The 26,522-nt window shown below is 46.2% G+C and overlaps 1 protein-coding gene across 2 annotated transcripts in view; it reads left to right on the forward strand.

Moving 5' to 3' along the window:
- The window catches only part of PASK (PAS domain containing serine/threonine kinase), a 1,620,160-nt gene that overhangs the window by 316,105 nt on the left and 1,277,533 nt on the right, over positions 1-26,522 (forward strand). For both annotated transcript variants that reach the window (XM_044056691.1, XM_044056692.1), the window contains exon 6: positions 1,360-1,494. In XM_044056691.1, the coding sequence (XP_043912626.1) occupies positions 1,360-1,494 (135 nt within the window). The remainder of the gene's footprint in view (positions 1-1,359; positions 1,495-26,522) is intronic.

Here is a 26,522-nt window from a genome sequence, read left to right on the forward strand (position 1 = left end):
TGACCAATTTGTCCCTTGGGGCTCTTGCTGTGACCTCCTTTTAGGTATTCAACTCTCAAATTTCCAAACAGACAGCCAGAACCTCTGGCTAACAAAGATTGAATATGATTGCAAACTGGGATTGTTGTTAAATCACCCTATGAGCCTCAAATCCTCTTGAATGAACTCTCCCTGGTAAACTCTTGACATAGTAAAAATGGGCTCAAACTAAATGCTGTAAAGTGTTGTTTTCTTTCGGCTTTTCCCGGTTAGGGGTCACCACAGCAGAACTCTGGTCCGCTAATGATTGGCAGTCGATTTTTATGGTGCCGAGGTGCCAGCCCGACGCCAAACCTTCAACGAAGGCATGCCCATTCACTCATGTCTTTCAGTGCCACTCGACCGCGGGGAGGACATGCAGACTCTACACAGAAGGCGCTCCAGCTGAGAATCGAACAGGAGAACCTCTTGTTGTGAGGCAACAACACTACCGCTGCACCACCGCCGCTTTCCTTAAATGTTGTAAAGTGTAGTACTGTCATATTCGGTAGGCATCCTCTCCCCTCATTATGCTGTCCAGACAACACACTTCTACAAAATGAAAATTAGTTAGGAACCTTTGTACTTGGGTTGATAGCTCCCTTTCTTTTGACCACCATGTGATAACAGTTGTCAAGAAATCCTTTTATTTAGCCCAGCTAATTGCCAAAGGAATATCATCAAGGTCTGAAAAGGCAATCTCTCCCCCTATACTCAGCATTGGTCAGGTCTATTGAGTAGAATGTCCCCTTTGGGATGTATCTCACTAAACATATCAAACATAGAAAGACCCGAAAAGTTATTAACCGCAAAGATCACAAGCCTAATATCCCTGAGCTACCTAGAGATGCTGTGAGCTGTATCCCTTTGTCTTACAGACGTTTGAGGGGAGATTTCGGTCTTGTTTACCTAACAATTACTGACCCAGTTGTTGTGGACCTCCTGTTTCGTTTCAAGTCTGATATCTTCACCAATACTAAAACCAGGGACCTAAATCTTTACCAGCAGATAACTAAAACATAGTGAAGGGACAGGTAAATAAAATTTCCCTGCATGTTAAGCAGTTCATCTTACTATCTTCCTTTAAAGATGAACTAGATGACTGGATGGATATCCACAAATGTATTGCAGGACTGACCAGTATGGCCCTCTTAGAGAAAGGAGATGTGGCCTTAGGGAAGGTACTGTCAAAGAGAGAGTAGTCAGAAGACTCACTGACCTTGGAATATCTAAGAGTCAGGATACTGACTTTGTAAAAATATCCATGATTTTGTTTAATTGGAATGGAATCATTGTCATCAAGCTGTCATTAACAAATTGTATTTTTGTTTCATTTCAAAGGGAAGAATTATTGACTGTGATCTTACATTTGCTCAACTTCATGGATATTCATCAGTGCAGGAGATATTTGGACTCTCGATTTGTGATCTTATCCCTTCTCTTCAGATCCCTTCTCAGACTGAGAATGTGCAAAAGGTTTGATTCTGATTTCTTTTCATAAGTTCAGCTGTTTAATTGTTTTTTGCTTGAGCGTCACTTACTGAACTGCAGAATCTCCATGTTTAAATAGTTTAAATGCATCTTATAGCCTTCACATATTATCTAGTCACTATGTGCTTGGCATTTTTGTCTGAAACTAGTGAAGTGCTGTAATTACACAGAAGCTTTGGGTTTGCTACCCAAAACTGTACTTAAAACTATGTTGTTTTCCTGTAGCATGCTTATGGGGCTGTCCCAGACTGAAACAGAATTATGTGCAAACTAGGTTGTGACCACTGCCTGAGTTCATGCAGCCAGTGCTGGCATGGTTATGCATCAACAGTCGTTTGTCATTTTCAGAAAGAAAAAAAATGATGGGGCAGCCCCCTACTTACCCTGTTTGATTATATCACACTTAGATCAGTCACTTCTCTGAAGGAGAAGGTCTGTTTTTACCTCTTTCTTGAAAAACTTTATTTTCAGCCATTTTTAATAAAAATAATTTTTTGTGTAGAACTTAAATGAAATGCTTATCGTTGGCTTTCTGTTTCCATCAGTCAGTGGGTGTTGTCGCATGTCTCGTGTATTCAAATGAGACACTGAGGCACAGAATGCATTTAAGTAATTTATTATACAAATACACATCAGGAGCTGTAATTTGTACATATACTTATCTCCATTCAAGCTTACTCTCACACTGGCTGACTACACAAAATGGCACTGATGTTTTTCGTGTTTCACTGTTGCAGTCATCACATTTGGGTTATCCCTGCCAGGGTAGCCCTCAGTTGGCCCGAATACCAGAGGCTTAATATTTCTGCGTCAGTTGCAGTCGCTCCAGGACTGACATCAGGTCATCAGTGTTATAAATTAAGGCAGCCGACGCCATTACATCAGTCTTTCTTGCCAAGGACCCTGAAGCAGAAGCAGTGCACACGAGTGCCGGTCGGCCGCTACCTGAGTTTTTCATTTCCGAAATTCAAGTTAAACTCTTTTAAAACATATCCCATTGGGGATCCTTTTTTCTTGCTCTAACCGATGTCAGAAAAAGTTAACAATTGTCTCGCCTGTGGAAATCAAATACCACACTGAGATTTTCATTTCTACTGCGTTACTTGCTTAGGCCCAGACCATGACATCCCCCGCTGTCACTTTTGTGCTCTGCTCAACACCAGAACTATACGTCGTTGGGTCCTTATTGTAGCTAGATATTTTCTCTCTCAGGCCTCAAATTCTGACATGGCTTCATTAAGCCATCCGACAGCAGATCTTCTGAAAAAACGTAAAGATAAAAACAGAGACAGACCGCACAGGCCCAAAACTGCCGACGATGCTTCTGTTAAGTTAGTCATTAGTTCTCCGGTCCTCAGTGAGGTGCTTTCGCAGCCCCTGATGCCTACTTCTGTGGATTCATGGGCTGCTACCGAGACCCTTTCAGAGTCCGGTATGCCGCAAGACTCTTCATTGACTAAAGATCCTGCGGATGTCTCTACCTTGGATGGGTCTGGAGCCGCTGAGCATGCACCAGCTTCTGAGAAAGTACTTTGCACTACCAATTCTTGACACAGACCGAAGACTTCTTTCGCGTCTAACATTCTTTCGAAAACTACTGAGTTTCTAAGGCCAAGGATACGAACCACACCCAACACACCCAAGAAACCAACGTCCCAATCTCAGGCACCTGCTTCCTTGCCTCGCTCTCAGATGCTTAAAATGGCAGAAGACCTTTTAATGCTTATCGGGGGAAGCCAGGCTACCCCTTCCAAAAGAAAAAGAGATTTGTCCCCAGTAGTTTTATCTGAACAGGAGTCCGATGATTCTGATGCATCTGATTATGAAGATATGCAACCCTTCTCAACTTATGATTCTGATGCAGAGGAATCCGTCCCTTCAGCCTCTCCACCCGAGAACTTTTCCTTTAGGGAAACCCTACATACCTTAAGGGACCATTTCCAGTGGGAATGTCAGGACTACCGTCATTCAAAACAGAGACTCAGGGAATTCCTAGATCTTCCACAGCACATAACCCTGGCCATTCCTCCTGTCCTGGATGTTGTGGATGATGTTTTTATGGAATCCAGTTTGACTCCTGACACCCTCCCTCCTGCTCCCAGGAAACCAGACAGGTACTATGGAGTCCCTGACTCTCACATATTTCTATTCAAAAATCCTACTGCTGACCCTGAGGTTATCTCTCAAGGACCAAAAGGAATTAAAGCAAATTCTGCTAAGAATCCCACCCCCTCAGATAGGGATTCCCGAGCATTAGACAGATGGAGTAAAAAAGTATACACCTCTGCTACTCTTACTATTAGAGTACTAAATTGTCAGTTCCATATTCTGAAATATCAGCAACATACCATGGAACTCCTCAAACAAAAAATATCTTCCTTTCCTGCTTATGCAGAAAATAGAATTACAAGAGTTAATGCATTCTGCAAGTCAGTTATCTAAGCACACCTTACAATGTGGTTTTGATGCCCTAGAAGCATCTTGCAGGGCAGCAGTCAATGGTTCTGTCCTCAGAAGGCATGCTTGGCTAAAGGAATAGTCCTTGCCAGACCATGTCAAGTCCAAATTACTGGACGCACCACTGCACAAAGACAACTTATTTTCACCAAGGCATAGGAGGTCCTAAAAAAGATGGAAGAAAAAGCTAAATCTATGCAGACAGTTAAAGACGTCTTGCAGGTCCAGCCACCGAGGTTCAGTAGGTATTGCCCCTCCAAGCACTGGTCTTTTCCTGCCTCCTCCAGGTCAGCTCAGCCTAGACCCCAGGGAAGCAGGCCCCCCCAGACAGTAGCCCCAGAGAAAGCAGAGATCTAAGCAATGGAGTTCCTCCTCTCCAAAATCAGGGAGTGCTAAGCCACCCCCTCATGGTAAGAACTCACAATGATTTCACGCTTCCACCACCTCCCTCTGTCCACCTGCCCTTGCCCCTAGGAGGAAAACTCTCCTTCCACGCAAGCACCTGGGCCACCATTACCAATGACTGCTCGGTCCTCAACATAGTGTCCCAGGGATACAAATTTTATTTCCACACTCTATCTACCCCAAAAGGGTTCCCAGATCTTCCCCCAAACCAGTGGGCAGAGTCCAAAAAGCAAGTCCTTTCCCTGCTCTCGACGAGGGCAATAGAGCATGTTCTTGCAGAACAGGTAGGCCAAGGTTTCTACTCCAGACTCTTCCTGGTACCCAGAAAAGAGGGCACCTGGCACGCCGGCACCTGGCACGCTATCCTTGATCTAGCCATTCTAAACACTTTCCTGGTGGTTCCAAAATTCACAATGCTCACCCTTCAGCAACTTCTACCTATGCTCTCCAAGGATGCTTGGTTAGCCACCCTAGACTTAGAGGCCTACCTACACATCCCAACTAGGGAATCTTCCAGGAAATGTCTCCGCTTCAGGGTGGGATCACTGTATTTTCAGATGTTATGTAGTCCTATCTCGCCTACATTCTTCACTTGTGGGTTTGGAGCCGAATGTCGGCTCCGACTTGGCCTATCTACTAGCTCGAAAGTCTTTGATTGGCTGGGCTAAGATGGTATCCCACAATACACTGCTCCACATCCCCAGATTTCGTTTGCCGCTTGTAGAGCTCGGACGTGGTCTCAACTTGGCTGTGGCTAAGTATTGAAAAAGTCTTATTTTTGTGGAAAATGTTTTGCTAATTCTTGGCTAAAATAACTCTGTGATTCTATAGAGTGGTTCTTAGTGGTGTTGCTGCATTGTTTTTGTAGTGTACGAGTGTGTTGTGTGTGGTATCCCTTACACCCTCGGGCTAGGCCCGTTTAAGTTAGAGGACCTAGTCCTCCTCGTGTGCTTGCTTGGTTAGTTTTTTTCTTAATTTAAGTTGAGAACCGTTTTAATTATAGGTTCTCCCCTGTGCCTGTGTGTGTTGTTTCGTGTTTCTGCTTCTGTGTTAGCGGTTTCCTGCCCTTTTGGTAGCAGCTGCTACTATTTGTTAGAATGTCTAAGAAACAAAAAGAGCATAAGCCCTCAGGCTTTAAAAAGTGTACTAAGTGTGCCTATAAAATGTCTATCACAGACGGGCACTCGGTCTGTGTTTACTGTCTTGGAGCCATCCACCTTCAGGAGTCGTGCAGTTTCTGCCACGCCTTTAGTCCTCGGGTGATCCAAGAGAGGAAAAACAAATTGATCCTAAAGGGACTGCTAAAACCGTCCTTTGAGGAGGATTTAGCTTCGGCTCCCAGCTCCCAGTCGAAGTCTAAATCCTCCAAATCCAAGAAGAGGTCGCCGGCTCCATCTATTGTTTCGGAGCCACCTTCTAAAATTTCCATTGTGGAATCTGCTTCCTCAGCTCCACCGACTTCGGGGCCGCAGGAAGTAACTGTATCGACTGACTCTGCGGCCGCTCCGATAATTTTGGAACCGATTCGGAGCCGGTCGCCAAGTTTAAGGCAATATTCTCCAGATAGGAGGTCTGCTTCTCCATCCATTTCCTCCAAATCCTCCAGGCTTTACAATTTGGATGTAGATAGGGTGGTGCAGAGGCTCCTACAGTCGCCGGTGTTGGCCAAACTTTTCTCGGCTCCGACCCAGTCGGCTCCGGAGCCAGCTCTGTTGGTTGTACCTGCTATTCCTCCTCCGAGCGCATCCTTGTCATCGGAGCCGGTAAGTTCTGCTCCGAGGGACATTCCTGTGCCGGCGCCGATACCCCAGCAGGGTTTATCGGTGCCAGTATCAGCTCCGTCCACAGGTTTAAGACTCAGGTCTCCTCCATCGGGCCCGAGGGGGATGTCTCGGAACACCAGCCGGTGCCGAGCCTTCCCCTGGGCGCCTCGGCGGCAGGGACTCCAGTCCCGGTCATGGCCTTGGAAGGTGGTTGGTCCTCCAATTCGGGAGGTCCCATCTTCGAGGCTATGCGGAGCGCGCTGGCTAGGTCAGCTACTTCTCTCGGATCAGTCCTTCCGTCCCCTACGACACCGGCGAGAGCTTCTGACATCCACCTATCCTTAGTATTGAAAAAGGGCTTGTAACCCGAAAGCTTTACTGAACATAAAGGTGATTTTTTTCTCAGCGTGTGTTGTTTTGGATCCACCTATCCTTGGACAGCAGGGCGCAAGGGCCTAAGGTCACCCCCATGAGTGGTCCCCTTCTTTCTGAGGGGCCCTCAGAGTCTGTGCCTGAGGAACCCCCCAGAAAGAAAGCTTGCAAGAGGAAGCACATAGACTCCCAGGACGAGTCCCTCACTTCCGATACTGACCTCAAGGAGTCGGAGGGGTCCCCTAAGTCTTCCTCTGAGGATGTTTCGTTCTCTGATATCCTGGAGATCTTGAAACAAAGAGGAGACTGGCCTTCCAAAACCCCCTCCCAGGAGGAGTCAGTATTCCTTAAGGCCTTTGGTGCCCAGCCCTCCGCCTCCTGGGTGTCTCCACCCTTCGAGCTCCTGGACCTTATCTGTCGAAGGGTGTGGGAGACTCCTGACTCTGTGGAGCCAGTTCCTCGATGCCCCAACAGATTTTTGTCTGCTCCCCAAGGGAAAGAATTTTTGACAAAGGGAGTCCCAGTAGATGCTATGGTGGTGGCGGCTGCCACACAGAAGGAAGTTGCTGACTCTTCCTCTTCTGTCCATCCCCCTAACAAGGAGTCTAGGACGATGGATTGGTACGGGAAGTGTACACTGTCTTCAGCAACCTTTACCTTGCGGTTGCTGAATTATGTGTCTCATTTCACGCGGCTCCAGAGAGATCTGCTTAAGAAGTTAGGAGATATTCTAACGGGTAACGTACCTGAGGCGGTGACTCAAATGGTCAACACTCAGCTCTCTACCCTCAACTCCATTGCTAACTCGTCCATGCGACTGATTTCGTACGCGGCAGAGGGAGCTAGTAGGGCGGCTAGGTCAGGGGTGGCCCTCAGGAGGCAAGCCTGGCTATGCCTGTGTCATTTTGCGGAGGCCTTTAAGTCTTCCTTTACTGATGCCCCCTTCGATGGTTCCTCCTTGTTCGGGACCAAAGTCAAAGACACGCTCACCAGGTGCGAGCAAGAGGGAAAGACCTTGTCTTCCGTAGGAGTCTGTTTTTCCCTCCCGTCGAGGCCTTATCCCAAGGCTCAAGCAAGGGGGAAAGATGTGGTTCAAAAAAATCGCAAAGGTCCTTTCCTACCTCACAGGGTGAGACCCCTCCCCCGAGGCAGGGAGGGGGTCGTATTCAGGGAGACTTCGCCCCAGAGGCAGAGGGGGACCCCCGCAATTCAGGGGACCGTGATTCCTTCCGCAGTTCCCCATACTCTCATTCCTGAGGGTGTGCCCAGCTGTGCTTCTCCGGAGCCAGTCGGGGGTCGAATCTCCCAGTATCCGGAAGCCTGGGTCAACATCACCCAGGACAGATGGGTATTGGGGTTAATCGCCGGAGGTTACACCATTCCATTTCACTCCACACCTCCTCCCGTCAAAAAGATCCCAGACGTTCCACCCAGTCAAAGGGGGTCAGGCAGCAACAGAGGTTTCTCAGCTGCTAGAAAAAGGAGTCATCCAACCAGTTCCCCCAGCCCAGATCGGATTAGGGACTTACTCGAGATTCTTTTTGGTGCCGAAAAGAACAGGGGACCTGAGACACATTTTGGATCTCAGCCGACTCAATCATTATGTACACAAGTCCAAATTCCAGATGGTCATGCTACAATCAATTCTCCCGTTATTGGGAAAGGAAGTATGGATGTGCTCCATCGACCTGAAGGATGCTTATTACCACATCAAAATGGACAGAGCATCCAGATGTCATCTACGCTTCCGGCTGGGAGCCAGGCACTTCCAGTTTCGAGCCCTGCCCTTTGGTCTCACCACAGCCCCCAGGGTGTTCACCAAGTGTATGGCAGTGGTGACGGCTCACTTCAGACGTCAAGGATTCCAGGTGTTTCCTTACCTGGACGACTGGCTCCTATCCGCCCCCACCAAGCATCTACTTCTTCAAAACAGAGATACTGTTATCGATCTTTGTCACCAGTTAGGCATCACAATAAACTGGAAAAAATCTGCCTTGCTACCCTCACAGCATGTCTTATTTATAGGAGCAGAGTTGGACACTATTCGGTTGAGAGCATTCCTACCTATGGAAAGGATCACAGGGTTACAACGACAGGTTCGGATGATGATGCCTCTGGCACGTGTGAGGGCAAGACTAGTGCTTCAGTTACTGGGGACAACAGCATCCACTATCATGATGGTCCCATTAGCGAGGTTGCATATGAGGATCCTACAGTGGCTCCTATTCGCCCAATGGTCCATTCAAAGACTACCACTATCCCATCCAATCTTAATCACAGGCAAATGCAAGCAGGACCTCAGTTGGTGGCTATGCACCAATAATTTAGACATAAGGAAACCCTTTGTTTCACCCAACCCAGTGGCCACAGTGACCACGGACGCCTCCCGGATAGGGTGGGGGGGCATTATTTCGGCAGGGTGGTCCAAGGCAAGTGGCAGGAGCACGAGATAGACTTGCACATAAATGTCCTTGAGATGAGGGCAGTGCTCTTAGCATTGCTGGCGCTTCAAGATGTCCTCCCCTTAGGGACTATTGAGATACACTCGGACAATATATCAGTAGTGTGGTATCTCAACAAACAAGGAGGAACCAGATCGTACCCACTATGCAGGGTGGCCATGAGAGTTTGGAATTGGGCGGCAGCTTCCCAGTGGGCCTTGGTGGCAACGCACATCCTGGGGAAAACCAATGTGATCGCAGACAGGCTAAGCAGGGCGATCCTCATGCCCTACAAGTGGTCCCTGAACCGCCAGGTGGCAGACCGCATAGTCAGCAAATGGGGTCAACCTTGCTGCGACCTTTTTGCCAGCCCTCTCAATGCAAAATGCAGCAACTGCTTCTCGCTGATCCCCCCACCGGGGGGATCTCCAAGGGATGCTCTGTTGCACAGTTGGCCCTCGGGTCTGCTGTATGCTTTCCCTCCATTCCCCCTTATCTCGAGGGTGATCCAGAAAGCGCTATCCTTGGGAAGCAGATTGATTCTGATCGCGGCACACTGGCCTCGACAAGTATGGTTCCCCTTCCTTCAACCTTACATCGTGGATGCTCCTTGGACTCTGGACCCTCATCCGGACTTACTGACACATATGTCGGGACAGCTCCACTCTTCCCTGGAGACACTCCGGCTGACCGCCTGGCTACTCCACTTCCATCCGTAGTCAGGTGTCACGATTTTTCTCCTGATGTAGTCCATATTCTTTCGTCCTCTCATAAGCCGTCCACTAGGAAGATCTACTCTAGCAAGTGGAAAAGATTTTCAATATGGGCCCAGTCAAAAGGTATTGACCCCTTCACGGCTCCCATTGACTCTGTTTTGGAATTTTTGTCTCATTTATTCTACCAAGGGTCTGCCTCAGCCACCATCAAAGTTCAGCTAGCGGCTGTTTCTAATTATCATGCGGCTTATGAACCTAGCTTAATGGCACACAGGCTGTGTAGAGCTTTCATGAAAGGTACTCTTCTTCTTCGTCCCCCTGTATCTCAACCTGTTATGCCCTGGGACCTCACTTTTGTTCTGCAGGCCCTCACTCTCCCACCTTTTGAGCCTGTGGCTTCCTGCGATTTAAAATTCCTTACGTGGAAATCTGCCTTTCTGATAGCTATTACATCGGCCAGAAGAGTATCAGAACTTCAGGCCCTATCAGTCAAGCCCCCATATTTGATATTCCATAAAGATAGAGTCTCTCTCGGACCGAACCCGTCCTTTCTTCCCAAGGTGGCTTCCTTATCTAATATTAATCAGTCCATTGAGCTGCCGGTTTTCTTCCCCAACTTCTCTAATAAAGCAGAGTACCAGTTTCACCTGTTGGATGTTCATAGGCAACTACGCTTTTATCTACACAGGACTACAGAATGGCGGAAGTCAGACCAGCTCTTCGTTTTGTTCTTGGAAAATGGTTTGGGGTCTGCGGTCTCCAAAGTCACCATTGCTAGGTGGATAGCTGGTTGCATCTCCTTTATTTACCAGGCAGGGGGAAAGACCCTGCCTTTTCCAGTCAGAGCACACGCTACCAGAGCAGTTTCCACTTCCACGGCCTTTCAGGCTAGGTTATCCATGGATGATATATGTGCGGCTGCAACATGGGCTTCTCCTCATACGTTTGTTTCCCATTACAAATTGGATGTAGTGTCCAGGGGCAGGTCATCTTTTGGCTCCACAGTACTCAGGAGTATTTTCCATTGAGCCACCCAGGATGTAGGTGCTAGGGACGCTGTCCCACAATTGAAGAATGTAGGTGAGATAGGACTACATAACATCAATTAGTTATGTACTCACCATAACGCTAGATGTTTGTAGTCCATCTCACCTCACATTCTTCATTACCCACCCACCGTCCCCCACACCTGGAGGATTTGGAGGATCCCCTGGTATACCTCATGTCACTAGTCCCTTTGGACAATTTGTTGGACCTCGTTGTCATGAGCATGTGTGTGTGTTTGGGCAATAGATATGATTTTTCTGTTGGCAGCAAACTAGATCTGGGGATGTGGAGCAGTGTATTGTGGGATACCATCTTAGCCCAGCCAATCAAAGATTTTTGAGCTAGTAGACAGGCTGAGTCGGAGTGGACATTCGGCTCCGAACCCACAAGTGAAGAATGTGAGGCGAGATGGACTACATACATCTAGTGTTATGGCGAGTACATAACTAATTGTTCTCTGCACTTCCCTTTGGCTTATCCACTGCTCCCAGAATTTTCACAAAATACCTGGCTCCCACCATTGCTTTTTGCAGACAAAGAAATATTCAAATTTACCCATACTTAGACGACTGCCTGATTCAGGCAGATAGTCAGGAAAAGCTGCTAAAGCACTTGACCTTTGTAAAGGACCTACTGACCTCCCTGGGGTATACTATCAATGAAAAGAAATTCATACTAGTACCCACGCAAAAAATTGTATTCCTGGGAGCAAGCCTGGATACGGCATCCCAGATGGCATTCCTTACACCAGAAAAACAAACCCAACTAACAACCTACTTCTCTCAACTAGTCACCAGACCCCAGTTATCCGCAAGGAAACTCCTGCAAGCTCTGGGGTTCATGGCTTCTTACATCCTACTCATTCCATATGCCAGACTGCATATGAGGAAACTACAATGGTACCTAAAAAGCCTTTGGTGTCAACGCTGCCAAGACCTGGAAACTATTATACCAATGCTACCTTGCTTAAGGAAAGATTTCCTTTGGTGGGCAGCAGCATGCAACGACAACAAGGGACTATCCTTCTCACAACCCCACGCCGCCCAGACCCTCACCACAGACGCATCAGACTGTGCCTGGGGTGCACACCTGGATAGCAGGTGCATTCAGGGCCAATGGAGCCCAAGCCAAATACATCTGCTGTTCAGCAAGCTCTGACAGCCTTCAGACCCCTACTTTCCCCAGGGCCTCTACTGATCAAAACAGACAACACCACTGTGATATGGTATGTCAACAAGCAGGGAGGGACTCACTCGTACCTTCTGTGCAGGCTGGCCATGACCCTTTGGCACACAACCTCAGCCATGCAACTACACCTGCTAGCACAATTCCTGCCAGGCTTTCTAAACTCACTGGCAGACAACTTAAGCAGAAATCTTCTGGACCCACAGGAGTGGCAGCTAGACCAAAGAACCTTTACCCTTGTAACCCAGAAATGGGGTACCCTGAAGGTCCACCTCTTTGCTTCCCACTCCAACCACCAGCTCAGCAAATTTTGCACCAGGGAACCTCACAGCTAGGCCTGGAAAGTGGATGCTCTGTCCTTCCAGTGGGTCAACCTCTCAGACTATGCATTCCCCCGTCTACCACTCATTACAAGGGTACTGCTAAAAATAAGGGAGGAAAAAGCAGGACAATCCTGATTGCCCCCGACTGGCCACGCCAGCGTTGGTACCCTCTGCTGCGAAACCTGTCACCACTGCCACCATGGCATCTCCCTCAGATCCCAACACTCCTGACCCAGAGGAATGGAGAATTCATGCATCCCCAATTGCAGACCCTCAATCTGGCAGCCTGGCTTATTCCCTGACCACTGCACAAGCTGCCAACCTGAGCAAACAAGTTCTAGATGTTATATGTGAGGCCAGATGCCCTAGCACTAGAAAGTCTTATGTTGACAAGTGGAAAATGTTTTGCACCTGGATCCAGGCTAAGGGAGCTGGAACTGCACAGCCTTCCCTACTTCTCATTCTGGATTACCTGGCTAATCTACCTACAACAGGGATCTATCCTTCTTTTCTATTAAAATTCATGCCTCTGCCATCTTTGCTCATTTCATTTGCTCATTTCAGCATAGAGCCATCTCTTTTCTCCCACCTTCTCATCAAACAGTTCCTAAGATGGGCTAACAACTTGAGGCCACCCATAAGAGCACCTACCCCAGCTTGGGACCTTAACTTTGTTTTGGAAAAACTCACCCTGCCCCCCCTTTAAACCAACAGCATCAGCAGAGTTAAAGTTCCTGTCTTGGAAGACAGCCTTGCTTCTGGCAGTCACTTCAGCTAGAAGAGTATCCGAGCTACAAGCACTAATGGCTGTAGAGCCCTTCATCTTTTTCCATGCTGACAGAGTCTCCTCCCGCAGGACTAACCCATCCTTCATGCCAAAAGTGGTGTCCAGTGTGGCTCTCAACCAATCCATTCATTTGCCCACCTTTTTCCCTAACCCACAAAACAAGGGGGAAAAGATTTTACACTCTCTAGATGTGCACAGACAGCTCAGATTTTACCTAGACAGGACTAAATCATTTAGGAAGACTGATCAATTGTTAGTCAGCTTTGCTACAGGAGCAGAGGGCAAGGCCATATCCAAACAAACCATTTCCAAATGGATAGCACACTGCATCCATTTCTGCTACAAGCAGCATGGGAAACCTCCCCCAAGGGGGTCAGGGCACATTCTACCAGAGCAACCTCCACCTCTGCAGCTTTCCGGATAGGGGACCCCACCAGGGACATCCTGGATGCTGCAACATGGACATCTGTTCATACCTTCACCAAGCATTACCAGCTGTCTATCTTCTCCAAATCTAGGGCAGGCTTTGCCACAGCTGTCTTGCAGGGCATCCTAGCCAGCCCCCAGTCTTCTTGACTGCCTCCACCCTTTTTTTCAGCTTTGGGAATCAACCCAAATGTGATGACTGCAACAATGAGACATGAAGAACATAGTACAGTTGTATACACTTAACATAAATGTAGATGTTCAAGTGTATTCACTGTTGCAGTCCTGGTTTCTCTCCCTCCACCCCCCTTGTCTCGCTCTCTCTCTCTCTCTCTCTCAATCTCTCTATCCTTACAAGGATGTTTTGGTATTTACTTTCTACTGGTGGCGTTCTTCCACCATTACACAGCTCCCTCTTGGGGGCTTCTGACAGTTAGGGCAAGAAAAACTGATGTAGTGTGGTGTCGGCTGCCTTAATTTGTAACACTGATGACCTGACATCAATCCTGGAGTGATGGCAGCCAACACAGAAATGCTAAGCCTTTGGTATTCGGGCCGACTGAGGGCTACCCTGGCAGGGATAACCCAAATGTGATGACTGCAACAGTGACTACACTCAAACATCTACATTTATAGTAAGTGTACACAACTGTACTATGTTATTCATGTTTCACTGTTCAGTAATTTGTATGCATGTGCTGTCTAGCTACAGTGGCTGACTAGGTTCAATATGCACACTTATGTCCTTCTATTCATATCCTGCAGTATTCATAACATAGGGGAGTCTGTCTCCAGCTGACTCATACGTCCGTCCAGTACGTACAGTACCGCACAGTATCAAATATACATCGGTCATAATGTGACTTCGGGTATAAAGCGGATGTTGGCATGTACCCGATCTCAGAACTTTTCCGCCACCTATCCGATCGTCGCTCATCAGAGAAGTTGTGAACCATGGTTCAGATAAGTGCCCCGTTGGGGTTTTTTCATTACTATCTTTGAGGATGTGTTTTTTTTTTTTTTTTTTTTTTTTTTTTGATTATATGTCAGCTAGGAAGGGCAAGTGTCATTGTGGAGGGCAGATTCCACATAAGGACTCCCACGACCTTTGTTTATTTTGCATAGGCCTGGATCACAACCATACTATCTGTGCTATTTGTAAGGCTTTTGTGCCTAAGACCCTTCATAGTTGGTTAGCCTCCCTAAATTTATATCTCAAAAATCAGAAGCTGCATCGGGCCCTTCAGGCAAGCTGATCTAAGAAGGCCAAGAAACCTAGGCCTGATTTAGCCGCTGTTCCCTCTGTTCCGGATGTCTCTCCAGAGGCTGATGGCCCGGAGACCATCCCATAGTCATTAGACATTCCTTTGACAGGTACCAGTGTGAAGGCCATGTAGAACCTTACCAGCACATCCTCGAGAGAATTGCAGCCATCCGACTCGGGCGTAGGGGGGGGGGGGCATCTACCTTTCAGCAAATGGAGGTTCCCAAAAAGAAAAAAAGTAAGACTAAGCATGTTTCTCCAGCTCCTCAGGAACAACCACTGGATTTGCAGGCCTTTTTCCAAGGCCCGTTCAATGCTTTTATGGCCCTGAGACAGACCTCAGCTCTTTCACTCTTACCCTTCTCCTACCACTCGATGTTCATCATGTTACACTGCTGCAGTCATTACACTTGGATTACCCTGCCGTCAGGTGGTTCCCCAGCCTGAGTTCAAAAGTCTTGGTCCGGCATCGGTTGCTGTCACCTCCTCCCTGACATCAGTGCGACAGAGGTATATAAGATGCAGCCAACGCCATTTTCTCCAGTCTTTCTTGCTGCGTGGTGCCCGAAGCAAAAGCAGTTCGCAAGTGCCGGTCGGCCGTCTCCTGAGATTTTCATTCCGAATCCAGAACCGAAGTCTTCTACAAAGCTAAGTACCCCGTTGGGGAAACTTTTTCTTGCCTCAGACCGATGTCAGTAAAAATTAATAACTGTATTTCTTGTGGGAAGCAAATACCTCATAAGGATTTCCATTCCTATTGTATCCCATGCCTAGGCCCTGACCACGACGTCACTGGTTGTCGGTTTTGTGCTAGGTTTAACAAGCGCAATATTAAACGTCGGTTTGATTTTGCCCGACATTATTTTGGTAGAAAATTCAATTATACCATGCTGTCGGAACTTCCGACGACCGGAATACACAAAAAGCGCAAAGACAAGGATAGGCATCCGAGGCCCAAAACTGATGACGAAGCCTCTTCTAGGCCAGTCTCCGGTTTTCAGTGAGGCGCCTTCGCAGCCCCTGACAACCGCTTCTGTAGAACCACAGGCCACCTCTGACTCCCACGTGGAGATGGCTGGGCCTTCGGATGCAGAAGTTCTTCAGCCTACCGAGACTAACCTTTCAGAGGGATCCAGAGTAGCTGAGCAACCCACAGCTACAGAGGGTGTCTTCAGGCCTACTCAGTTAAGCATTAAACCCTCAGCTAAGTCTAAGCCTCCTTTAAAGTCAAAGAAACAAATACAGCATTCTCCAGGACAGGCCTCCATGCCTAAGAAACAAATACTCAAAATGGCCGAAGACTTAATCACTCTGATCAGGGGGTCCCATCCCCCTCCTGATAAAAGGCCTAGACAGGATGCAGACTATGACTCATCCGACCAGGTGTCCATCTCTTCTGATTCATCCTCAGACCTAGGATACTCTTTACCCCCTTATGAGGATTCTGATACTGAGGAATTAATTCCATCAGCCTCACCACCTGAGGACAACTCCTTTGGGGAAACCCTACATACCATGAGGGAGCATTTCCACTGGGAAGGCCAGGATTACTCAGAATCCAAGAAAAGGCTTAGAGACTTCCTTTTATTACCTCAACACAGACCCCTTGCTATTCCGCCAGTGTTAGATATTGTGGATGATGTGTACACTGAATCCAGCTTAAATCCTGATTCCTTACCTCCAGCCCCTGTTAAACCTGACAGATACTACAGAGTCCCTGACTCACATAAATTTCTGCATAAAAGCCCTGTAGCTGACCCTGAAACTATTTCTCAGGGACCCAAAGGAGTTAAGGCCTCATCAGCCAAGAATACAGTTCCCTCTGACAGAGATTCCAGAGCATTAGACAGATAGGGAAAGAAAGTATATACATCTGCAACTTTAGCAATGTTTGTTTGTGCCTTTCGGCTTTTCCCGGTTAGGGGTCGCCACAGCGGAACTCCGGTCCGCTAATGATTGGCAGTAGATTTTTACATACTGGCTTGCCGGGCCTAACGCACAACCTTCAACGAAGGAATGCCCATTCACGCATGTCACTACACAGAAGACGCTCTAACTGAGAATTGAACGGGCAACGTCAAACTGTGAGGTGACAATGCTACCACAGCACCACCACCGCTTGCAACTTTTGCAATGAGAGCCTTAAATTGCCAGTTTCACATGCTAAAATATCAGCAATTTTTACTGTCTCAGTTAAAACAAAAAATGCTTCCAGAATCCGATCCTCCTAATTTTAAAGAAATGCAGGATTTATTGCATGCAGCTGAACAAGTGGGAAAGCATTCTTTGCAATGTGGTTTTGATTCTCTAGAGGCCTCCTGCAGAGCAGCAGTTACAGGCTCTGTCATTAGAAGACATGCTTGGTTAAAAGAACATACGTTACCAGATCATGTTAAAGCAAAATTATTGGATGCACCTTTGCAGCAGGATGTGTTATTTTGAGTTAAGGCAGAAGAGGTATTAAAGAAAATGGAGGATAAGGCAAAATCTATGCAAACGGTGAAGGATTTCTTACTAGTTCAGCCTCCTAGATTTAGCAGAAACTGGCCAACTAAGAATTGGTCCTTTCCAATTACAGACAAACCTCAAAGGGGAAAATACAGACGTCCAAGAGGTAGATGTCAAACACAAGGTCCTTACAGGCCTCGACAATGGGTTGCATCAGGCCAAAAAGAAGGGGAAGACAGGCCCCAACCATATAAAAAGCAGCTCCAATGACTTCCCACTACAGCTGCCAAACAAATCCTTCTTGGCAGCCCCCTTGGGAGGAAAACTGGCACTCTTCTGCCACAACTGGCAAATGATCACCAAAGACAAGTGAGTTCTCAACATTGTATTTCAAGGTTACAGGTTCCACTTTCACACTCGGCCAATGTTAAAAGGAATGTCAAATCTGCCACCAAATCAATGGGCAGAGGCTCAAAAACAAATTACAGTACTCATGGATATGAGAGCTATTCAAAAGGTACCATCACAGGAGCAAGGACAAGGATTTTACTCAAGACTCTTTCTGGTACCCAGAAAGGACAAAGCCTGGAGGCCCATTCCGGATCTTCATCTCTAAACACTTACCTGGATGTTCTGAAATTCAAAATGTTGACATTACAGCAGCTTCTTCCCATGCTGGGCAAGAAAGCTTGGCTCGTGACTTTGGACCTCAAAGAGGCATACCTGCATGTCCCTATCAGACAAAACTGCAGAAGATACCTCAGATTCATAGCTGGTTCAATACACTACCAATTCTCTGCACTGCCCTTTGGCTTATCTACTGCGCCCAGGGTCTTCACAAAGTGCCTGGCACCAGTAATTGCATTTTGCAGACAGAAAGAAATTCAAATTTATCCGTACCTGGACGACTGCCTGATTCAAGCAGAGTGCAAGGACATTCTTCTAAAGCATCTGGCGTTTGTAAAAAAGTTATTAAGTTGCCTGGGGTACACAGTAAACAAAAAGAAATCAAAACTAGTACCCTCACAAGCGATTATATTCCTGGGTGCCAGCTTGAACACAACGGCCCAGATGGCTTATCTCACACCAGACAAACAAGGACAACTGACTCAATACTTTCAATTGATGGCAACAAAGACCCAACTCCCTGCAAGAAAAATTCTGCAGGCCTTGGGTTACATGGCATTCTGCATACTACTAATTCCATATGCCAGACTGCATATGAGGAAACTACAATGGTACCTAAAGAATGTATGGTCTCAACACTGTCAAAGTTTGGAAACAGTTATACCACTAATACCTTGCCTTCAACAAGAGTTTCAATGGTGGGCTCAAGCTTGTCACCTCAACAAGGGACAGCCTTTTACACAACCCACAGCCAGGCAAACACTGACAACAGATGCATCGGATTACGCCTGGGGAGCACACATGGCAGGCAGATGTATTCAGGGCACGTGGCCCACACAACAAAGGCATCTTCACATCAATCAATAAGAGATGCTAGCTGTACAAAATTCGCTTATAGCTTTCAAGGACCTGCTGCATTCAGGACAACTACTACTAAAGACAGACAACACCACAGTTATGTGGTACATAAACAAGCAAGGGGGCACTCACTCCTACCCCCTATGCAGACAAGCTATGACCTTGTGGAACACAGCTATAAATCTTCAAGTTCATCTGTAAGCACAATTCCTGCCAGGAGAGAAAAACACACTGGCAGACGACTTAAACCAAAACATCATGGATCCCCACGAATGGGAGTTGAATCCACAGATATTCAGAATGATAACACAGAAATGGTGGAGCCCGGACATAGATCTGTTTGCATCCCCAATAAACTGCCAGCTACAAAAATTCTGCACAAGGAGTTACCATCCACAAGCATGGAAAGTGGATGCCCTCTCATTCAGCTGGGAGAACCTACAAGTATACGCTTTCCCACCACTACCTCTCCTGCCAAAGTTACTCATAAAAGCCAGGCAGGAAGAGCCAAAGATTATCTTGATTGCACCAGACTGGCCACGCCAGCATTGGTACCCAATCTTAAGGAGCTTAGCACAAGAACCACCCTGGATTTTGCCTCAAATCCCACATCTGCTGACTCAGCACAACAAGCAAATACTACACAGCCAGCTAAAGACCTTAAACCTAGCTGCATGGAAGATTCCTTAGTCAAGCAAGCAATGCCTCTCTCCAAAGCTGTTATGGATGTCATTCTGTCGGCCAGAAGGCCTAGTACCAGGAAAGCCTATTCGGATAAATGGAAGAGATTCTGTGCCTGGAACCAAGCTCACAGCCTTGACCCTCTTGTCCCAAATATTCCTCGGATACTACAATACTTAACTGAGATGCTGGACAAAAGACTCTCCTTCTCATCCATCAAGATCCACGCCTCTGCCATCTCTGCTCATTACAACATGGATCCACCAATTTTCTCTACTCCTCTGTTAAAACAGTACCTCAGAGGGGCTAAAAACATAAGACTGCCCCATAGAGCACCTACTCCAACTTGGGACCTCAACTTTGTTTTGGAGAAGCTAACTTTACCTCCTTTTGAGCCAGCCAGCACAACATAATTAAAATATATCTCTTGGAAAACTGCTCTGCTCCTGGCAATAACATCAGCATGAAGAGTTTCAGAATTACAGGCACTAATGGCAGTGGAACCTTTTCTCATTTTCCCCCAGGACAGGGTGTCTTTAAGAACTAACCCTACTTTTATGCCAAAGGTGGTATCCAGTGTGGCTCTAAACCAAACTATTCACCTGCTAACTTTTTATCCTAAACCACAGCATAAAGGGGAGAGACTACTGCACTCTTTGGACATTCACAGGCAGTTACGCTTCTACTTAGACAAAACCAAAGCTTTCAGAAAATCTGAGTAATTATTGGTAGCATATGCTGCAGGAGCACAGGGAAAAGCCATTTCAAAACAGACTATTTCAAAATGGTTAGGACATTGAATACGTTTCTGCTACACATACCATGGAAAACCTGTACCTAGCAGCATTAGATCTCACTCCACCAGGGCAACAGCCACTTCAACTGCCTACCTCAGGGGAGTACCTACCAAGGATTTTTTGGAAGCAGCAATTTGGAGTTCTGTACATACCTTCACCAAGCATTACCATCTGCCTCTATACTCTAAATCCAGAGCTGGCTTCGCCACTGCAGTGCTGCAGGGCCTTATAGTCACCCCTAATGCTTATAGAACCAGCCACCCTTCCTCAGCTTTGGGATTCTACCCAAGTGTAATGACTGCAGCAGTGTAACATGATGAACATAGTACAGTTTTGTACCTACCATAAATGTAGATGTTTGAGTGTATACACTGCTGCAGTCCAGGTTACCCTCCCTCCTTCCCCTCTTACTGGCTGGTACGTACCTATGTCTTCTACCCTTACTACCTGTGGGGAGTATTTGCTGGTAGCTGTAAGTTGTTTTTTTTTTTTTTTTGCTTTTCTTATGTATGTTTTATTAGCAATTGGAATTGCCTACCTATTTAGAGGCACCTGACATCTGGGGCAAGAAAAACTGAAGAAAATGGCGTTGTCTGCATCTTATATACCCCTGTCGCACTGATGTCAGGGAGGAGGCAACAGCAACCGACGCCGTACCAAGACTTTGGAACTCAGGCTGACTGGGGAACCGCCTGACAGCAGGATAACCCAAGTGTAATGACTGCAGCAGTGTATACACTCGAACATCTACATTTATGGTAGGTACAAAACTGTACTTTCCTCTATCCCTCAAAAGAGGACTTCTGAGGAGTTTTCCCTCAGATGATGAGGAATCCTCGGGTGATGAATTTTTGGCTTATTCAGCCCAGAGTTCAACCCCATTTGGTTATGCCTCCCCAGAAGAGGAATCTAATGGCACTGATTCCCTGGGGGAGGATATCTCATTTGGGGAAACCATTCTTAAGATGGAGTTCTTCAGGTGGGATTATTGACAGGTATCAGACATCCAAAAAAGGTACTTTAACCTGCTAAAGATGGGCTCCCCTTCCCTATCTACCTTACCTCCTGTTCTGCTAGCCTTTCTAGATGCCTTTACTGGTGCTTCTAAATGCCCTGATTCTGAACCTCCAGCCCCCAAAAGGCCAGAGAGAATTTATAAAGTGCTGGAGGGCTCCAAATTCCTATTCAAATATCCCTTTGCAGACGCAGGTACCATCTTAGTATCTGCAGACAAGTTATCCAAGATGCTGCCTTCCACTTCTCTGCTTCCCTCAGATAAAGAGAGCAAGATTATGGAGAGAATAGAAAAAAAAAGATTTATACTTCAGCAACTCTGCCTTTCATGGTCATTAACTATCAGACCCATATGGCCAGATATTCTTTGGCCCTTCTTTCGGATGCTGGCAAATTACTCTCTGAGCTTCTGGACTCTTCCACTAAGGCTAAGTTTTCCTCTATCCTTAATTCCTCATCTCAGGTTACACGGCATTCCATAAATTGTAGCTATGATACATTGGAGGCATCAGCTGGAGCAGCTGCTGCTGCTGGGTCATTCCTGAGGAGCTATTCCCTGGCTCAGGCTCCAACCTTTGCCTTATAACATTAAGGCAAAAATCATGGATGCTCCCTTGGACAACAAAGCATTGTTTGGTACCTCTGCTACAAAACTCTTGTAGTCTTTTCAGGAGAAGGGCAAGGAGCTGCAAGACCTGAAGTGTATTTTTGTTTTCCCCATGCCCAGGTTTCAGAGGAACTAGCCTGCTAAGACCAGTTTTGTTAGAAAATCTGCCAGGCCCCAACCTTCTAAAGGGAAGAGACTCTAGGAAACAATTTTCCTCCAAATCTACATTTTCTACTCCCACACATAAACAGCCCTTACAGACCAAGCCAGGTAGTCTGTGGCTACCTGCCTCTAGAGCCTTTAACACCTCTGCTCCTTCGCCTCTCTATTTATCTCCCTGTTTGGAAACAGATAACTCAGGACTCATGGGTCCTATTCATTATCCTGTAAGGATACTTTATGGTGTGAAAGACTCCTCCCCCTTTCAGTGGTATTCCACAACCTCCAAAGGAACAACTGGAACTCTTTCCCCAAGTCATTAACAACTTCCTTTTTCAGGGAACTATTCAGGTAGCGCCACCCTCCCAAGTAGGAAAAAGGTTCAACTCCAGATGTTCCTTGTACACAGGAAGGATGGTCCTTGGAGACTGATTCTAGACCATTCCCATCTAAATACCTTTCTGAATTTTCCCACATTTCACACTACCCACCCTTCTTCCTCTCTTCCTTCCTCTGGCCTTCATGGTGTCATGGACATCAAGGATGCCTCTCTTCGTATTCCCATTCATCCTCGGTTCAGAAAGTTTCTTTGCTTTGCTATTGCTTCCTCACATTTTCAATTTTGTGCCTTGCCTTTTGGATTGTCTACAGCCCAGAGGGTCTTCACAAAATGCTTAGCTCCTGTCATACCCTTCTGCAGGCTACAAGGCATGCAGATCTTCCCTTACCTAGACAGCCTTCTTCTACATGCTCAGACTCCAGACACCCTTCAGGAGAACCTCACCTTTACGGTAGCACAGTTGCAGAGTCTAGGGTTCACGATCAGTTACCAGAAATCTTAAATGGTCCTTCCCAAGACCACATTTCTTGGCTGCAGGATCCAAACAGACAGGATGCTGGCTTCCTTACCTCCAGAAAAGATTGTGCCCCTCACCTCCTATTTCCAGGACTTCTTGCTTTCCCAATCCCTGTCTGCATATCAGAGCAATTAGATTCACAGGTAGTTAAATTGCTTTAGCTAAACATAGTCTAGTGTGCTCCCATTTTTCTAATTTTAAGTTTGCAGTTTTGGACAAAGTGATTGTTCCCTTTGGTGATGTCAACCCTCTCTTGGAGGTCAGGAAATTACAATGGCAAGTGAAATTTCAAGCTGACACGCCCCCAGGCCTCAATGGAACTTTAAGTATAAAATGTTAAGATAATTGATGATGCCCACCTAGTAGGCGGGGTTCTATTTATATTTTTTTAATTTGTGACTATTACTGTAGTTGTACCCATTCAAATGTTGTTTGCACTGTCCAGAGTATACATTTAAATTATTTTCTGATGAACTTCATGTTTTAAAATAGTAAATGAATGAAAGCGCTTCATTTTTAGTCTTAGTCTGATTTTTTTTCTGATCAAGGTTTTTATTGTTTTATGTAGTTGGTGTGTTTACCTTTTTTGATAGTTTCTTCTAGTAATAGTAAATAAATGCAACTACGATGTTAAAACAAGTCTAAGTTTATGTTGAAATTTAAATACTGACTGAATAAATGGGAAATAATTACAAATTCAGTATTGAAGCAAAACAAGAAGATGCTGACTACATGGCTAATAGTTCAGCAATATAGAAATAATGTAAATGCATAGCAGCATGTTTCTTTGCAGTTAATAATACAGAAGGAAATTCAGACTGTACAGAGTATGGTTTAACTAGTGAAGTATTCATAGACATTGTAGTGAAACGAGTTGTTTAGCAGAAAAAATAAGTAGCTGCAATTGGCGTCCATTAAATAAGTAGAGTTGCTGGTATGGAAGACGGGTTTATATTATAAACTCGAATGATTAAAAGGGCGAACGCTGTCTAATTGACCCCTGAAAATCGAAAGCACTAAATCCCGAACACGTGGAACAGCAGTTTTTTTTCATAGTTTAGTACTAGGCTATCTGCCCTGGGGCATTTGTAAGCCTAGCCATAGTGATGTGGCTTTCGCCACCCCATAAAATGGTACAAAATGCACAGAATAGATTTAGAATATTGTGCCTCTGTCTAGTAGTGACACAGTGAAGGTCCCCTTATATAATAGAATTAGTTTACTGTGCCCCTGTCTAGTAGTGACACAGATGTGACCCCTGGGGTGAACTTACGATCTCCCATCCACTCATCAAGATTTCTCTTGAAGAGAGTCAGTGAGGGGCTCTGCCTAACATGAACTGGGATCTTGTTCCAGAGCATGGGAAGCCTCTGGGTTATGAATCTATCCCTCCAGCATGTCCTATTCATACTTGTGCTGAGGTTTAAGTCTTTAGCTCTCGTGGTTCTGATGGATTTGGATTTTTTGAGGTGGAGCATGTCCATCAGTTCCTGATTGGACATGGCCTTGTACGTCAGGCAGAGATCACCTCTGAGCAGGCGGTATGCTACTGAATAGAGCTGGAGTTTCTTTAGTCTGGCAGAATAAGACATATGTTGGAGACCCTTGATCCTCTTGGTGAGGTACTTTTGTGGTCTTTCCAGCTGTTGCAAATGCCGTGTGAGGTACATACCAAATGGGGCATTGTACTCAATCATGGGTCTGATGAGGGAGGAGTATAGGGATACAATGACATCCTTGGATCTGGATGTGAATCCCTTCATGATAAGTTGTGCAAGGTAGAATGTTTTTCTAACCACTTTGGCAACGTGGGTGTCAAATGAGAGGTCGCTGTCAACTTGGGTCCCTAGGTCTCTGATTACTTTTTCCATACTCAGTGGGTTGCTGTCTATGTGATAATTTGTGGGTACTTTGTTTTTCCCAAAGGGGATGACTATACATTTTTTGGCATTTAGTTTAAGGCCATGACTCCGGCACCAGTTGTCCGTTTCTGTGAGGCCTTTTTGTGGGATGTATGTGTCCGCTGGTGTATCGACTATAGCGCCTAGTTTGCAGTCATCTGCGAACTTTGTCAGCCACAACCCTCCCATGTTTGCTTTAACATCTGAGAAATAAATGCCGAACAAGAAGGGTCCCAGGACAGATCCCTGTGGGACACCACTTATGACTGGCTTTGAGTCTGACATTGCTCCAGCAATTTTAACTTTATGGGTTCTGTCCTTTAGCCAGTTTGCAACCCATCTAGTGACATAAGGGTTTACATTTAAGCTGTTGAGCTTATCTATGATGCCTGAGTGGGGTATTGTGTCGAAGGCCTTAGCCAAGTCCAGGTAGGCTGTATGGACTGCTTTGCCCTGATCAATGGCTCTAGTGACTGTTTCGAAAAAGTCAACCAGGTTCAAAAGGCAGGATCTGCCCTTTACAAAGCAGAACTGGGTGGGGTCAAGTGTCTGTAGGTCCCCAGTATCTCTCTTTATGAGTTCCATAATGATTCTTTCCATAGCTTTGCAGACCAGGCTGGTTAAGCTTATGGGGCGGTAGTTTCCAGGGTCTGTAGAGGTACCCCCTTTGTGGAGTGGGACCACTGTTGCTGTACACCAGTGTTCAGGTACATATCCTGTAGTAAGGCTAAGGTTAAATAGCATTTTTATGTGCGGGTTTAGCTCCTCTTGGAGTTCACGTAGCACGCAACCCGGGATACCGTCAGGTCCCATTGATGCTGTGTTTTTAGCTTTGCTGAGGGTGGCTCTCACCTGGACATCTGAGATGACAGGGAGATTACATTCAGCTGGGATAAGTATTTCTTCTTTTGGGGGTGAGGGAGGGGAGAAATTTGCACTGAACCTGTCAGCCAGAATGTTGGCAATATCTGTGGGTTCAGTGTATTTTTTGTTGCTGTGAACTAACTCTGAGCATATCTGAGGGTTTCCGCCCAGGTTTCTAACATAGCTGAAGAAGGCTTTGTGGTTATCTTTAGTGTCCTTAGTGATTTTTCTCTCAAAGTTGGCCTTGGATGTTTTTATGAGAGAACGTAGTTTTCTGCTAGTGTTGATCAGAGATGTCTTCCCTTTATGGGATTTTGCTCTGTCGTGCAGTAGCTTCCTTCTTTTGTTATACAATTTGTTATTGGCTGAGGTCCACCAGACAGGACGCTTGCCTTTGGTGGAGAGGGACTTGGATTTATTTGGGATTGCATGATCCATGCATTCTTGGAGATGTCCATAGAAAGCATTTTTGAAGGATTCAGCATTGTGGGATGTGGTATCCACTGGCCCAGTGGGCTTAAAGGATACCATCTCAGTCTTAAGAGTGAAGTCTGCTTTTGAGAAGTTTTTCACTGTGGTCTTTTGTGCTGGGGGTGGAGGTGGGATATGTGTATATCCAGGGTGATTAGTTTGTGGTCAGATCTCACTAGTGAGGGGTATACCTCCGGTGTGGAGCATTTTGTCCCCATGTTTGTGATGATCAGGTCTAGTATATTATCTCCCCTAGTGGGAGAGGTGACTAGTTGTTCCAGTGCATTTGAATTTATGAATTCCAGGAACCTTTGGGCTAGGGTGTTAGGGCTAGAATAATGTACCCAATCTATGTTAGGGTAGTTGAAGTCTCCCAGTATGATGGTATTTTGTGATACATTCATATCCTCCAATGTCTTCAGGAAGGCTGAGTGGGGTTCCTGAGATTGGGAGTGTGGTCTGTAACATGCTACCAGTTGTATAGCAGTTTTGCCTATGGTTAGTTGCACCTGTATGGTCTCCGATGCTTCATGTGTTGCTACT

The sequence above is a fragment of the Protopterus annectens genome, chromosome 14.part0, assembly GCF_019279795.1.
Source record: "Protopterus annectens isolate FY-2018-M chromosome 14.part0, PAN1.0, whole genome shotgun sequence".
NCBI classification, from domain to species: domain Eukaryota; kingdom Metazoa; phylum Chordata; order Ceratodontiformes; family Protopteridae; genus Protopterus; species Protopterus annectens.